The sequence below is a fragment of the Ornithodoros turicata genome, chromosome 4 (genome assembly GCF_037126465.1).
Source record: "Ornithodoros turicata isolate Travis chromosome 4, ASM3712646v1, whole genome shotgun sequence".
NCBI classification, from domain to species: domain Eukaryota; kingdom Metazoa; phylum Arthropoda; class Arachnida; order Ixodida; family Argasidae; genus Ornithodoros; species Ornithodoros turicata.
The window spans coordinates 12,508,633-12,521,593 of record NC_088204.1 but is presented as its reverse complement, the minus strand read 5'-3'; the positions used below and the strand labels follow the sequence as shown (position 1 = coordinate 12,521,593).

The 12,961-nt window shown below is 48.3% G+C and overlaps 1 protein-coding gene across 1 annotated transcript; it reads left to right on the top strand.

Annotated features, from left to right (window-relative positions):
- Positions 1-2,059: 2,059 nt before the first annotated feature.
- Positions 2,060-12,094, top strand: LOC135391061 (beta-galactosidase-like). The gene is made up of 6 exons (XM_064621151.1): positions 2,060-2,277; positions 2,694-3,076; positions 4,296-5,087; positions 5,817-6,026; positions 11,011-11,304; positions 11,834-12,094. The coding sequence occupies exons 1-6, from the start codon at positions 2,118-2,120 to the stop codon at positions 11,960-11,962; spliced, it is 1,968 nt and encodes a 655-aa protein (XP_064477221.1). The 5' UTR covers positions 2,060-2,117; the 3' UTR covers positions 11,963-12,094.
- Positions 12,095-12,961: the final 867 nt, after the last annotated feature.

Below are 12,961 nucleotides of genomic sequence, written 5' to 3'. Positions count from 1 at the left end.
TCAGGTGAAATTCGGAGATAGACTAACGATCGCGCACTCGGAAGCCGCGGTAATCCCTTCATAATTACAACGCATATCAATATATCATGTCCTTAAGAGCAGCTCTCTAACTAAGCTTTCGAAAAAATCGAACTTTTCGTCTCGTATTCAACTCTCTCACTGAAGTAAGCAATATGATGAACAATGAAGTCCTTTGCGCAGGAAATCGATAAATTCAATTTCACGTGATTCGAACTGTCCCATTTGTAATGCCAGTGAAACTACTACAACAAATACACTGGTGATGATCGGTAGGAAGGTTCGACACCTGAGTTGTGACCCACTACCCTAATGCCGACGGGACTGCATGAGATTTAGAGCGACAATGAGGAGACGATGGGTGAGAGACGGCAGTGAGTTCGCGCATCAGCATCTGCAGAGTAAGGCCCTCGTACATGAAGGAAGACTTCACGAAACGCGTAAAATGTGGAGAAGCGAACTAAATGATGTAAAGTAGACAGGTGTCTTGCAGAAAATTCAGGAAAATCTGCAGGGCGCGACGGTCTTGCAGGATGTCGGTCCAGGGTGTAAGAACCGTCGCCAAGGTGAACGGAGCGGCAGTGCTTCATGCGGTTTCTCGTTGACTCCTGGGGCTTAATCGCTTCGCACGTTCGACACGAGACAGCTGCACGGGTAGTTCGGGCTAACGAAAGGAGCAACTTTATCGACGCTTTGCTGCGGTCACAATCTGTGCTCCCCGTGAAGCTTCTTCTTTGTGGCCATTGTGCACGAGAGTGAGGCCAACAACGGCAAGCCGGTCTCGTCACCACCATCACCACCTTTTACCTTCGTGTGTTTTAGTGTCATTTTTTCAAGGAATGAACATTTCTTAAGAGTGAATTTAGTAATGAATTCACATTTTCATCACGTCATAATAATAATACAAGGCGGGAATAAATATCACCGGAAGCTGGCTCACCGTACGGAAGCTTTGCAGACCATCAGACTGCAGATCTTTTTCTTTTTCTTTTTGCAAATAATGTTGATTTGTAAAAACCAAAAAATATCGCGCCACATACATTTTGAATGGCCAATTGAATCTCTGTATGCAATAAGGGAATAAGTCTAAAAATCCCAAACCGAGAAGAGGGGCCTGATCTGATTGTCCGTCTCATTGACACACATGTATTTCTCATTTCTTACACTCCTGTAGCGGGCCAATAAATTGCAATACAGTCCTGAATTTTCTTTGGCAGGATACTAGTATGTAGATGTCGTTGCAGCTAAAATAGTAAAAAGGGGTGTAGTCGACTTATCCTATTTGTAAAGCATTTGAAGCTCTGTATTGCATACAGAGGTTCAATTATGGAGGCCTATCTCACTCAAAAGCCGTTATTTGTTTTCTTGTGCTTCTGTTTCCTGTTCCCAGAGCCACATACAGGTGGCGCTGTCTACCACAATGCGACATTCTTCAATCTACTTCAGTCATGCACTGGTCATCATCATCTGTGCATTGCGCAACCTGTGTACCATGATATGAAGCTGACGCATACACAGGAAGAAAAAGGCCCTCTTTTGAGTGAGATGACGCCCTTTAACCCGCATGGGGTACGATTCGGCTCCATTTTGAGCCTTGCTTCACAGTACAAAATCATCTGCAAGAAATGCAACGACACTTCAGAGCGACATCTGTATCAGTCTGCAAAGTTTCAGGAAGGATAGACCATACTCTCTACGACGTCGCAAAATGTCTTCATGGTTACTAAGTTCACCCTGCACACCTTAATGAAGTGCCATTTCTAAAGTTCATCAGCCTATCGTACCTATAAAATATCGATGAAGTTTGACATCGCGAACAAAAAGACACACAAAGACATATATCTACAATGATTTCACAATTGAATTATGCAAAATAACTGAACATGGGTGATGGCACCTGCAACAAATCATAAGCACACTTAAGTAGCCCTCATCATCACCTCGTTCACGGCAACCACCCAGATTGGCATAGTCATGTCATAGTCTAGTTAGTCAACCTCATAGCTCTTGCCGATCATCTTAAGAAGAAGAAGAAGGAAGACGCAACGGCCACTTGCACTTGCGTTCTCGAAGCATGCGCTGAGTGGAGATTCCTGAAAATGAAGATCGTCAGAACTTGCTGGATTTATTCAATCCTCGGCATGACCCTTGCGCTGATCCTTTTGTTCCACGGGCTTCCGCACGTCTACGATGCGTTGCGTCTCACAATGGGTTCGATGCCGGAGGCAAGTGGTTCAAGGTTTCGGTCTCATATACCAAGTAAGATAAGAAATGACCAACACTACAGTTTACGCTTAATAGAATACTGTATACCGAAACACTCCACAGTGCGAAAGCCCATGTCTTGTCACAAACAGAACAACCCAGACTGAGGCTTCTGCACTGTGGAGTTTGTCCACCAGCTGGACTGCAGCTGCGCCATATTGTCAATACCGAACAAGTTCTGGAGATACCGGACTCTATTCAGTATCCTGTAAGTGTACCGGCGCCACACTTTGCAATGGACCAATTCTGGTACGCATATGCGCATGCCCATGCACTTGTTGCGGCGGCCGCTATGTTTGTTGATATGAAAACCTGCTGTATAGGCTGTGATGCGACTTTTTCTGCTGTACGTAAAAAAAAAAAAAAAAGAAAAAGGAAAGAAAAGATGTAACGTTCATATGTCTCCACAGATCGTTCGTTTATCGTCGACTATGAAAACAACGTCTTTCTCAAAGACGGAAAACCGTTCCGCATCATTGCCGGATCCATTCATTACTTCCGTGTACCATACCCTCTGTGGAGGGACCGGCTTTACAAACTCAAGGCGTGTGGCCTTAACACGATAGACACCTACGTCGAGTGGTCCAGCCACGAACCGGAACCGTGGGACTACGTGTTTGAAGGCTACAGCAATCTCAAGGGCTTCTTAAATACCGCCGAGGATCTCGGTCTCCTAGTCATCATACGAGCCGGCCCTTATATATCTGCCGACCGCGACAACGGAGGCATGCCCTATTGGCTTCCCAGGATAGATGCAAGCGTGCAACTACGAACGAGCGGTAACGCTTTCCAGGTAGGTAGACCTATACTTGCAGTTTTTACCACTTCCGGTTTGGTGCCAAAACGGCATCCGGTTTCACTGCAAACACGCTCTGCGCCAACCACGGTGCCGATTCATACAGTTATCGCTTCTGATTTGAGGAGAGAGAGGGTCGTATACGCCTTTTTGTGGCAATTCAAATTGCCACAAAAAGGCGTACGTGTCCCGTTTTCAACAAATCAGGAAAGCGAAAGATATAATTCTGCATGGCGGCTGGTTCCGAGCGTCCTTTGTCGCGGAAGGACCGGAAGTCTTCGTGGCACCGGAAGTTGTGACGGGGGCTTGTTTATGTTTACCTGAGAATGTCCTGTATGCAGCAAAAATTTTCACGTCTTTCATCGAGAAGTGTGCTCTTGAACCTCAACACCGTTTTTCCCCAAGCTCAACTGAATGGTGTAATAACTGCGTTTTTTTTTTCTATACTGATATTCCGCATAGATGAAGATGATACATATGATGACATGATCATATGATATGATAGATATGACGATGATACATCATTGAAAAAATACACGCCAAACAAACGCTTTAAAAGAGCTAAACGATTGAAATATACAAACAGATAAATTTCTATTACAGTGAATCCTCATTAATATGACCTCCTCGTCATATTAACGGGGTGGGGGATTTGCAGAGGTTTCACTGCATTGTTCCCCAGGACTATGGTCGTAAAGCTCGTATGTCAGATTATCGGGGGTCATATTAGCGGGGGTTAACTGTACCTATGTTTCGGCTTGTTTGCGAAGAAAAATTTGGTATGATGGTGACGAATATTTATTCTATCTAGTCAATGATTCTAATTATTAATCATGTATAGTTGTCAAACACTCGTTTTGACAGAATGTGCGCCGCGCATGGCCTCAAAGCCCTGCAGTAAAACCGCGATTTACGCTTCTCTCGTGGCTTATAATAAAAATATATCAAATAGAAATGAACACCCTGTATAATGAAAGCATCAGTCAAATTATTCTCACAAGACGCTTCTGTATATTTTGAACATATTTGAGAAGAAGACTACACCGGTTTCCAAAATGTTGCTCTATACTGTTTGTTTGTTTGTTTGTTCTGAAATTCCGTAATCTGTAAAGTAATTTAAGGGTTATATCTGCTGGTACCTCCGCAGTGTAACTCCTTCTTTACTAATGCTTTACTTATTAACTAGAATTTATTTTCTTCGCTGATCTTCTTTCAGTTTCACGTTGACCGCTGGTTCAGTGTCTTACTGGTGTTCCTCCAATACTTTCTCTATGAGAACGGCGGACCTGTCATAATGGTTCAACTAGAGGACGAATACGGCAAGTTCGAACCGTGCGACCACGAATACATGAAGTACATTTACTACACGTTCCGATACCACCTTGGTCCCAAAGTTGCGCTCATAACTTCAGATCATCCCGAAGAGAAGTTCATCGAATGCGGAACTGTAGAAGGAGCTCTCGCAACGTTCGTTCACGATGGAAAGGCAGCCACTAAGAAGGTAGTCAACATCACGAGAGCAGCTAACAAGAACAGAGGACCAATCATGGTCAAGTTCTTCATCTCCACTTTGAGCCGTTGGAACAAAACAAGCGCGGCCGTCGATAAGAAGAAACTCTTCAGGAAGCTGGAGGAGATCTTGAAGCTGAACGCGTCCGTATCCTTCTACATGTTCCACGGCGGCACAAACTTCGGCTTCGGCAACAGCACACACACCACCAGTTACCACGCTGATGCTCCTTTGTCCGAATGGGCTGATCCTACAGACCTGTACTTCGAAATAAGCAGGATCATTTATAGATTCAACGAAGCAAGTCAGGCGGCGTATATGCGCACCCCTGTCATAAGGATGAACCTCGGCGAGTTGCACTTGAAGGCGTGCTCGCCGTGGAATAAAGTGAAAAAAGTGTTCAAAGAGAAAGGGCTCCTGAAGACGATTTCTAGCTCCTCTCCGGTCAGCTTCGAGGTCATAAAGCAAGACTTTGGATACGTGACGTACACAGCTCAGGTCAGAGTTCGATATATTAGTGATGCAGCTCAATGCACACTGTATGGCGCTGTTTTCGAAAGACTACTATCATAGTATGCCTCAATCCCTTGAAATATTAACGTTGCATGTAGCGAAGTGACATCTTATATTTCGTATTATAAATCACATCATTCAAAAGCTTCCAAGAATTTTTGAATGAGTAGGAAGCGTCATTGATAGATCTGACGTTGTATCCTGAAAATAGCGCCTCACTCGTTCCTGCCCTCCGCCCCACGTTCGAAGACTGCCATCAGCTGTTGTTGTGATAAGACGACGGATATCGACCCCTGAAGGAGCGATCTTGCATATCTGTGGCAGATTGGCGTCATACATATCAATCATCTACTTATCAGTTGATCAATCAATTTCGTGATGCTTCACATGACGCATCATATAGGAAAACAATGATATGGGGGAATACAGTGTGAGACACTTAGATTACAATGACATAAAATTGGATAGGACTCCGGAGAATCGATAAAATCAATTGATTGGCTAAACGACATATGGAGAAACACGATATTTAGATCGCAGTGGTATTCTAAATCCGCCGAAATATGAAAGTGCTCGAAGTCGATGGACGAGCACATATTGAACTTCGTTACTCCAAATAACTTTTTTTTTGTTCAGCAAGGCTGTGTACTAGTCTTTTAAGCTATCCGAATTATATGTCTACCAACTGTCCTCAGGTAAAAATCACTTCCGCAGGTCGACTTCGGCTTGCATAGGCCGTCGGCTGCGCTGGAGATACCGCGGTTCGCCGACAGAGCGTACGTGCTGAGCCGTGATGGGTTTCACGTCATGAACGCACGAGTGTCAAAAACGAAAAAGATACCTGTGTCGAAGACGGAACACGTGACAATTATCGTCGAGAATGGGGGAAGGATGAACCCCGACAGTCCGGTGCCAGAGTCGAAGGTAAATCGTTTTTCCCACGCATCGCTTCAAAATCGGTAGGGTTATTCGTTTTCTGGTTAAACCCGATTTCTCACGATATTTGCATCCCGAACAACTTTTCTTAAATTCGGGCACACTCCCGATTTCTTCCCGAATTCCGCGAGGTCTTTCAGCCTCATATGGCTTCACAGTGAGCCACAAAAGGGATGTGCCACGTTATCAACCTTAAAAGCACCCAAGAAAACACCTCACTCACCTCCTAGGTAGTTCCAAAGGCCTGCTTTTTTGTACACCATTCGGAATTTCATTGTTCATCCCTACAAGTTTTACCCGGAAGCTCCCGACACACAAAACACGTGACAGAACATGCCCCGGATTCTTCCCCCGAATCTCCTTTCTAAAGAATCACCCGATTTTTACCCTCCGAATCTAAAAAAATAATAACACCCGAAAACGAAGAATCCTAAGTAACAGAGAACAAAACCATAGCTGAACAAATCTGATATTTCGTGTCCAACCAGTTAAAAGGGCAGGGAATTACATCTAACACGGCTCGAAAACACTGTTTCATTCATTAAGCATTCCGTCGTGGGACACCGTGCGCTATTCCTTCGCTTGTCAGCGCACATCGAATTTTACGAAACTGCATGGAAAAGCAGCCATGAGCGTTGTCACGTGCCCCTTGGAAGGGGGGGGGGGCTTTATTTTCTGGCGTGACGCAATTCGGACCCGTGTGACGTAGAATAAGCTTTGTTAGCAGCCACGAAGCCTCATTTATCACCGCAAACCCATCTGCTACACAGACTGCACGGGGACTCGACGCATCACGGTGTTACATCACCACCTCCACGCCTTCACGCCTTCACTTACAGGAGCTCTTTAGGGAATGGGTTCCTAGAGGATCAAAGGTCAAAGATAGAATAGCGTAGAGATGCAGGCTAGCTGGTGGATAAACTCCATGATAGGCGAGCCCTGTGTCTTGCCCGTTCTCAGGCTTGCCTATCATAGAGTCAAAGGTCAACATGAACAACCTTAAAAATGAACTCCACCACATAGCACGCTCCTAGCGAAACATCATCCCGAATCACATCGCTCTTTCCCCAGATTTGGAGAAAACGGGGAACGTGGGGAGAGCGTACGCCATTTTTGTCGCATTATGTACTAACACAGCAGAGTGGGCCACAGTTGGTATGTCATTCTCAAAACCCACGGAGCTACGGCAGACGAGGAAAACAAAGTTGAAGACACTACACCGTTAAGACGCAGGAGAGAACGTTGTCATTCCGGATGATGGTTGCCTATATAGGAGCGTGCTGTGCGGTGCTATGCTATTTTTAGAGTGTAGGGTCACCGTTCCTTGGCAAGGGTGCATGCAACTTGTTGCACAGGACGCCACAGCAAAAAGAAAAAGAAAGTCATTGGGCACCTCGAACATACTGTTAGGGAGAACCATCGCCATCGGCCCTTTAGCGCGAGGAGGAGGAGGAGGAGGAGGAGGAGGAGTGTCGTTGGGAGGAACCCGAGAGGTCTGCAGGCCTCATTAGGCGGCATGTTTTTCGGGAAGGGAAAGGTGGTGGAGAGGAGGAGAGGAAAGGGTGAAGTGGAAGACCGAGCGGAATCCGCTCGGGGGGAGGATAGCTGCGTCCATGGGCCGACTTCAGGGGAACTGTGCCGGCATACGCCTATTACACATCTGAGGGAAACCCAGGAAAAACCCCAGACGGCACAGCCGGCCCGCGGATTCGAACCTCCCAGTCTCCAAGCGCACGCGTTACCGCTGCGCCACCGGAGCTGGTGCCCTTTAGCGCGAGTTTCAGAGCACCCGCATTCAGCAGGCGGATTAAGAGAGAGAGAGAGAGAGAGAGAAGCTGCCTCTCTCTCTGCTTAATCTCCGCTTCACATTTGGTGGAGGTGCGACTTCGTCAGCCCCCTTCCGTTACCCGACTGTCACAAAACCCCCACTTTGGCCTCACGACTTCGTACTGGAGCTGCGTTCTGGGCGTTCACTTCGCAAGATGACTTCCCCCAATGCCTCAACCGGCGACGCCCCGACAATACGCGCGGGACAATGCCAAGCTCCCGCAGCATGTCAGAGTGATCCGCCCGTATTCTCCGGCACGGGCACTGATGACCGCCCGCCTACGAACAAGTAAGCAAATTCAATGCGATGAGTCGTACGACTCATCGAAGCGAAATAATGTGACGTTCTATCTAGTGGACCTCGTAAGAACACGGTTTCTGAACCATGAAAGCGAAATCAGCTCTTGGTTTGTGTTCCGCTCCCGTCTCGCTGATCTCTTTGGACGACCGGCGCTGCGGAAAGCCGACGCAGAAGCTGTCAGAGGCTTCAACTGACGAACGAGACTTTTACGTCGTACATTGAGGAGATTCTGTCATTGTGCAATCGCGTCGACTCCAGCATGTCCGTTCCCACAAAGATCAAGCACATTCTAAAGGGGATCGCGCCTGATGCGTTTAATCTTCTTGTTCTGAAGTCCCCTTCCACTGTCCAAGATATGGTGGCCCTCTGCAACGAACTCCAAGAAACGAAAAATCTTCGGCTCTCTTTCTCGTTCTCATCAGTCGCACTGATGGACCCTTCAAACTTAGAGGCTCTTCGCGCCTTCATTCGCCAGGTTGTCAAAGAAGAAATTGCTAGGGCGCGCCCAGGGGCCCGTTGCTCTCCGCTGCCTCCGGAACCGCCCACCCACAGCGTGCTCGCACTTGTGCGACAGGAAGTATCCGTGGCCTTGGGTGCCAGTGACAAATCCCACACAAATACCAGTACCTACGTAGACGTTGTCCGTTCACCCACAATGGCCAAACCTCCGCCACCTCTGTCTATGCCACCATACCACACCTACGCCGATGTCGTCCACATTGCCTCCAACATACGACGCCCCGGGGACCCGAGCACATAACTACGAGGCTGTTGCACCTATCGCGCCTCTGTATTCTCAAGGGGGAACATATATACTTCACTCGTCGGCGTCAGACAACCTCTTCTCCTCGATGAGAAATGCGGACGTGCTTCTACTGCGGTATCCGAGGGCATATTTTGCGCGACTGTCGCAGCCGGCGCCGGGACCTCGAATATGATCAGACTGGTTTGGACTCGCATGATTTCTACGTGGCCTCGGGACAGAACCGTTCCATTCCCTAAGGTATACCTGATGGGCCGTTTCGGTCAGACACAAGGGACCATCGCATTTCACCCGATGCCCTCCGCTCTCGATCACCGTCCCCACGGTTCCGGGATCCAGGTCTGTCACCTACACAGTCGCGGTCAGTCACCTGTTCCAGAAGGAAACCAATAGCCGCAGTCCGAGGAAGGCGGACTGCGACAAGGATAGCTCCACACAAACCTCCCCGTAATCTCATCACCATCGTTATTGAAGGTATCACGATGGCTACTCTCATTGATACAGGTGCTGCCACGTCGGTAATAAGTGCGGGCATTTGTAAGAAGCTACGTACAGTTACGACGCCATATGACGGTGCTGTACTCAAAAGCGCAGCAAATGCCAATATTCTGCCAGCCGCAAGGTGTAGAACACGCGTAACGATTCAAGACGAACTGGTACCCAGTTCACAGGTGGGTAGAAATCCAGCGAACCGGTAGAGAAGTACGAAGGGAGTTGCCTCAGGACAGGAGCCGCCGATATTTCGAACAAAGACTGTTCTTCTTCTGGGCACCGTCCATTTCTGTAACCGGTCTGGAGCCAAGATCACTTCATTCACATAATCCCCTCCACACTCTAACAAACGGCCATTCACTACGGCCGTAGAAGCCCGTACGGACCCTTTCTTCCCTCCGGGCTGTTGACCCACAGTTCGCATGAACCTTTAACGACGTCACACCTAACCCTTAAAATACCATGCCAATGATGAGGACGGTGCCCAGAAGAACAGTCTCTGTTCGAAATGTCGGCGGCTCCTGTCCTGAGGCAACTCCCTTGGTACCCAATGCAGTTCGTCGTGCTCACTCCCTGACCACATAACGCCATATTAGGCTGGGACTTTCTGAAGGACCACGGGGCGTTCATCGACTGGGCTGCTGACAAACTCTTTCTCTCTGATCTGCCCTCCTGTGAGGTTGAGAACGTCACTATCTCCTCCCGCAAATTACATGGCCTCCACGATGTACTAATCCCACCTCGCTCCACCATCTCGCCAGCCTGGAACCAATCTTGAGCACGTTCGACTCACTGCACATTGTTGTGAACCCGCCAAACGCATCACTTTCTACTAAAGGCCTCGTCGCTTCTGTGTGCGTGTGCCCTCCAGCAAACGGCGAAGTGGCTATCCCAATAACTACTCTACTAGATGACGCCGTCCTACTCCCCACATGATCTCTGATCGCGATGTATGAACTGCACTACACGCTCGGTGTTATCGCTGTCCTAGACCCACCTCATCCCAAATGCCCTACCAGTAGTCCTCCTGCTCGCCGGCCTGATTCCGTATTTCATTCTATGATGCATCGTGTCTGCTTCCCCTTGAAAAGCACCGGCTCCTTGCTCTTCTGCGACAGTACTCCTACCTGTTCGATATCGGTGCCTCTCCGCTCGGCGTCGCACGCCATACCGAGCACCGTATCGACACCGGAGACTCCGCACCCCTGCGTCAAACGACAGTACCGTGTCTCAGGATCGGGTCACGTTCGGGTCACCAGTTGTGGTGTGTAGCAGAGGAAAGTAGACAGGCAGACCTGCGTAGAAGGAAGGCAATTCAGAATGCGGCTGAACTCGGCTCGCTAAAAACTCTTAGCCCGTGAGCGCCCGTCCTTTTATTTTTGGCGCGTATTTTCCGGTACCGCGGGCCTGCGGCCGCTACACACACACACACACACACACATATATATTTTTTATCGCAACACTGTCTTGCGCAGCATGATCATTGTGTGTAATCATTGTGACAGTTGTGTCGTGCGTGCGTGAGTGCGTGCGTGCTTGTGTAACAATGTAACGGAAGTGTCTTCAATTGTTATCTCTCGTCCCGCCAGGGTATCTTGTCCAACGTAACCCTCAGGAGGAGGCAACTTCACAAATGGAGCATAGAAGCCTTCTCCTTAACACAGGACCCGAGTCTCGCTCTGCTCTTTAATTTCATGCGGAACCTTTCTAAGGCTAACGGAACAGAATGCCTGCGGACGCCGACTTTCTGCTACGGTTCTTTCCAACTGCCACAGCGGTCCACTGCTTTAGACACCTTTCTCGACCCTTCTGGCTGGACTAGGGGCCAAGCTTTTATCAATGGATTGAATCTAGGGCGGTATCGACCAACTGCTGGACCTCAGGTAAGCGACACGCGGGAAGATCGTGCAGTACTGCATGTGACAAAGAAAAACTGATTGGGGAGGTTAAAAAAAAAAAATGATTGGAGACTCCGCCATTCGCCTTTGGGGAGCTTCTCTTTCTCTCTCTCCGTTGGACAGGTCCGCGAGGTTTGGGCGTAGGTTTGGTGTTAATGGAAGTTGGTGACTTTAACTAGTAAGTCACACCATAGTTGGCAGTTCTGAAACATCTGAAGAACTCCTTGCAGGTGACGTTGACGACCGTCGCTTTGTGATCGAGCGTGCTTAAGAGGGCGTTGGGACGAAATTTATGGTAAAGCGCCATAGACATCGAAGGCTGCTCTGCAGATATTCTAGCTGAATGCTCCCAGAGATGCTTTGCCACGTAAAGCCAAAACGAACGCGTAAACGCAAACGATCAGAAATAGGTAACTTCTGTGTGAAAACAAAGGTAATCTTGAAGCCAGTCGCAGGTTATAACTAAGTGGATATATGAATGACGTTATTCAGCTTAAGACTGTCTTACATCCAGGTGACGCTGTACGTCCCCAAACATGTCATGCGTCCCTATCCAGAAATAAACGAGGTCATCCTCATGGAACTTGAAGGCATTCCAAGGAACAAGACCGTTCAACTCGTCGATGAAGCCAAAGTCAAGTGAGGCAGAACACCGTGTGGTGTTGGACTCCTCTCATCTCTCTGCACTTCGAATCAGACCTGTGTGGTACAGCTGGTCAGGAGGCGATATGATCACTTTTTCAAATAAACCGCATGGTTCCCAAAATTTAGCGTGCAGGGGCGTCCAAGATGTCTTACTGTTTGTTTGTATTGAAAATCGTAGGATGAGACAAGCGCAATGCTTGCAATGCGCATTGTACACGCTTGTCAAATGCTTGCACATACGGCCTGCGTCGAATGTCGACACGTCCTTCGTAACTGAGTACGGTCCATGAGGACTACGTTCAAAACAACATGCGGTATCTGCTGGAGGTGGAAAGAGGTAGGGAATCGAACGAACAGCAGTCCCGCCCTCGGCAACCTTGACGCAATGAGGTGACGTTGAGCCAACGCCGCCTATAGACTCCTGCCTAGGCCTGCTTATTGCCCCCTCTCCCCCCTCCGCTACGTGGACATATAGAGTCTTAGTCGTATATCGTCTGCTACCGCGATTCGCCATTCTGCGTATTCAAGAGCCCTCAAATGATTGCAGCTCATTTGGAACCCGTAGACCAGAACATGACTAAAGGCAACACGCTTTTCAGAAAATCAATCTTGAGAAAGATATGGGACCGTTTTGCCCTTTATTTAAAAGGTTTCCCGTATAGTACGCGGTGATGTTCAATCGCTATACTCGCAGACTACGGGGGTTCGTCTACAAGGCTACGACAACTGAAAGCACGTTCGCGATTGGCTACCGCCATTGAAGACACGATCCACATTGGCTGACTCTTAGCTGTTACGGCACATCAACGCTTGAGCGGTGTCTCCGTACGTCAGTGGTCACGTGAGGGGAGTAGCATACGTCACGACGTCCTCTCGTTCTGCGATGCGCCCTTTTCACGAGGAGAAGGAGTTTTCAAAGGTGCGCGGAATAGAGCCCTTGCACTCGCTCTGTAGGTCACTTGCAATCATCGTTCTTTCGCCGGAACTCATTTTATTC

Excerpts from the sequence above, each read along its gene's own strand:
- LOC135391061 (XM_064621151.1), top strand. The coding sequence starts at position 2,118 with ATGAAGATCGTCAGAACTTGCTGGATTTATTCAATCCTCGGCATGACC. Across the intron at positions 5,088-5,816 it reads ACGTGACGTACACAGCTCAG|GTCGACTTCGGCTTGCATAG; the intron begins GTCAGAGTTCGA and ends TCACTTCCGCAG. Across the intron at positions 11,305-11,833 it reads GACCAACTGCTGGACCTCAG|GTGACGCTGTACGTCCCCAA; the intron begins GTAAGCGACACG and ends TCTTACATCCAG.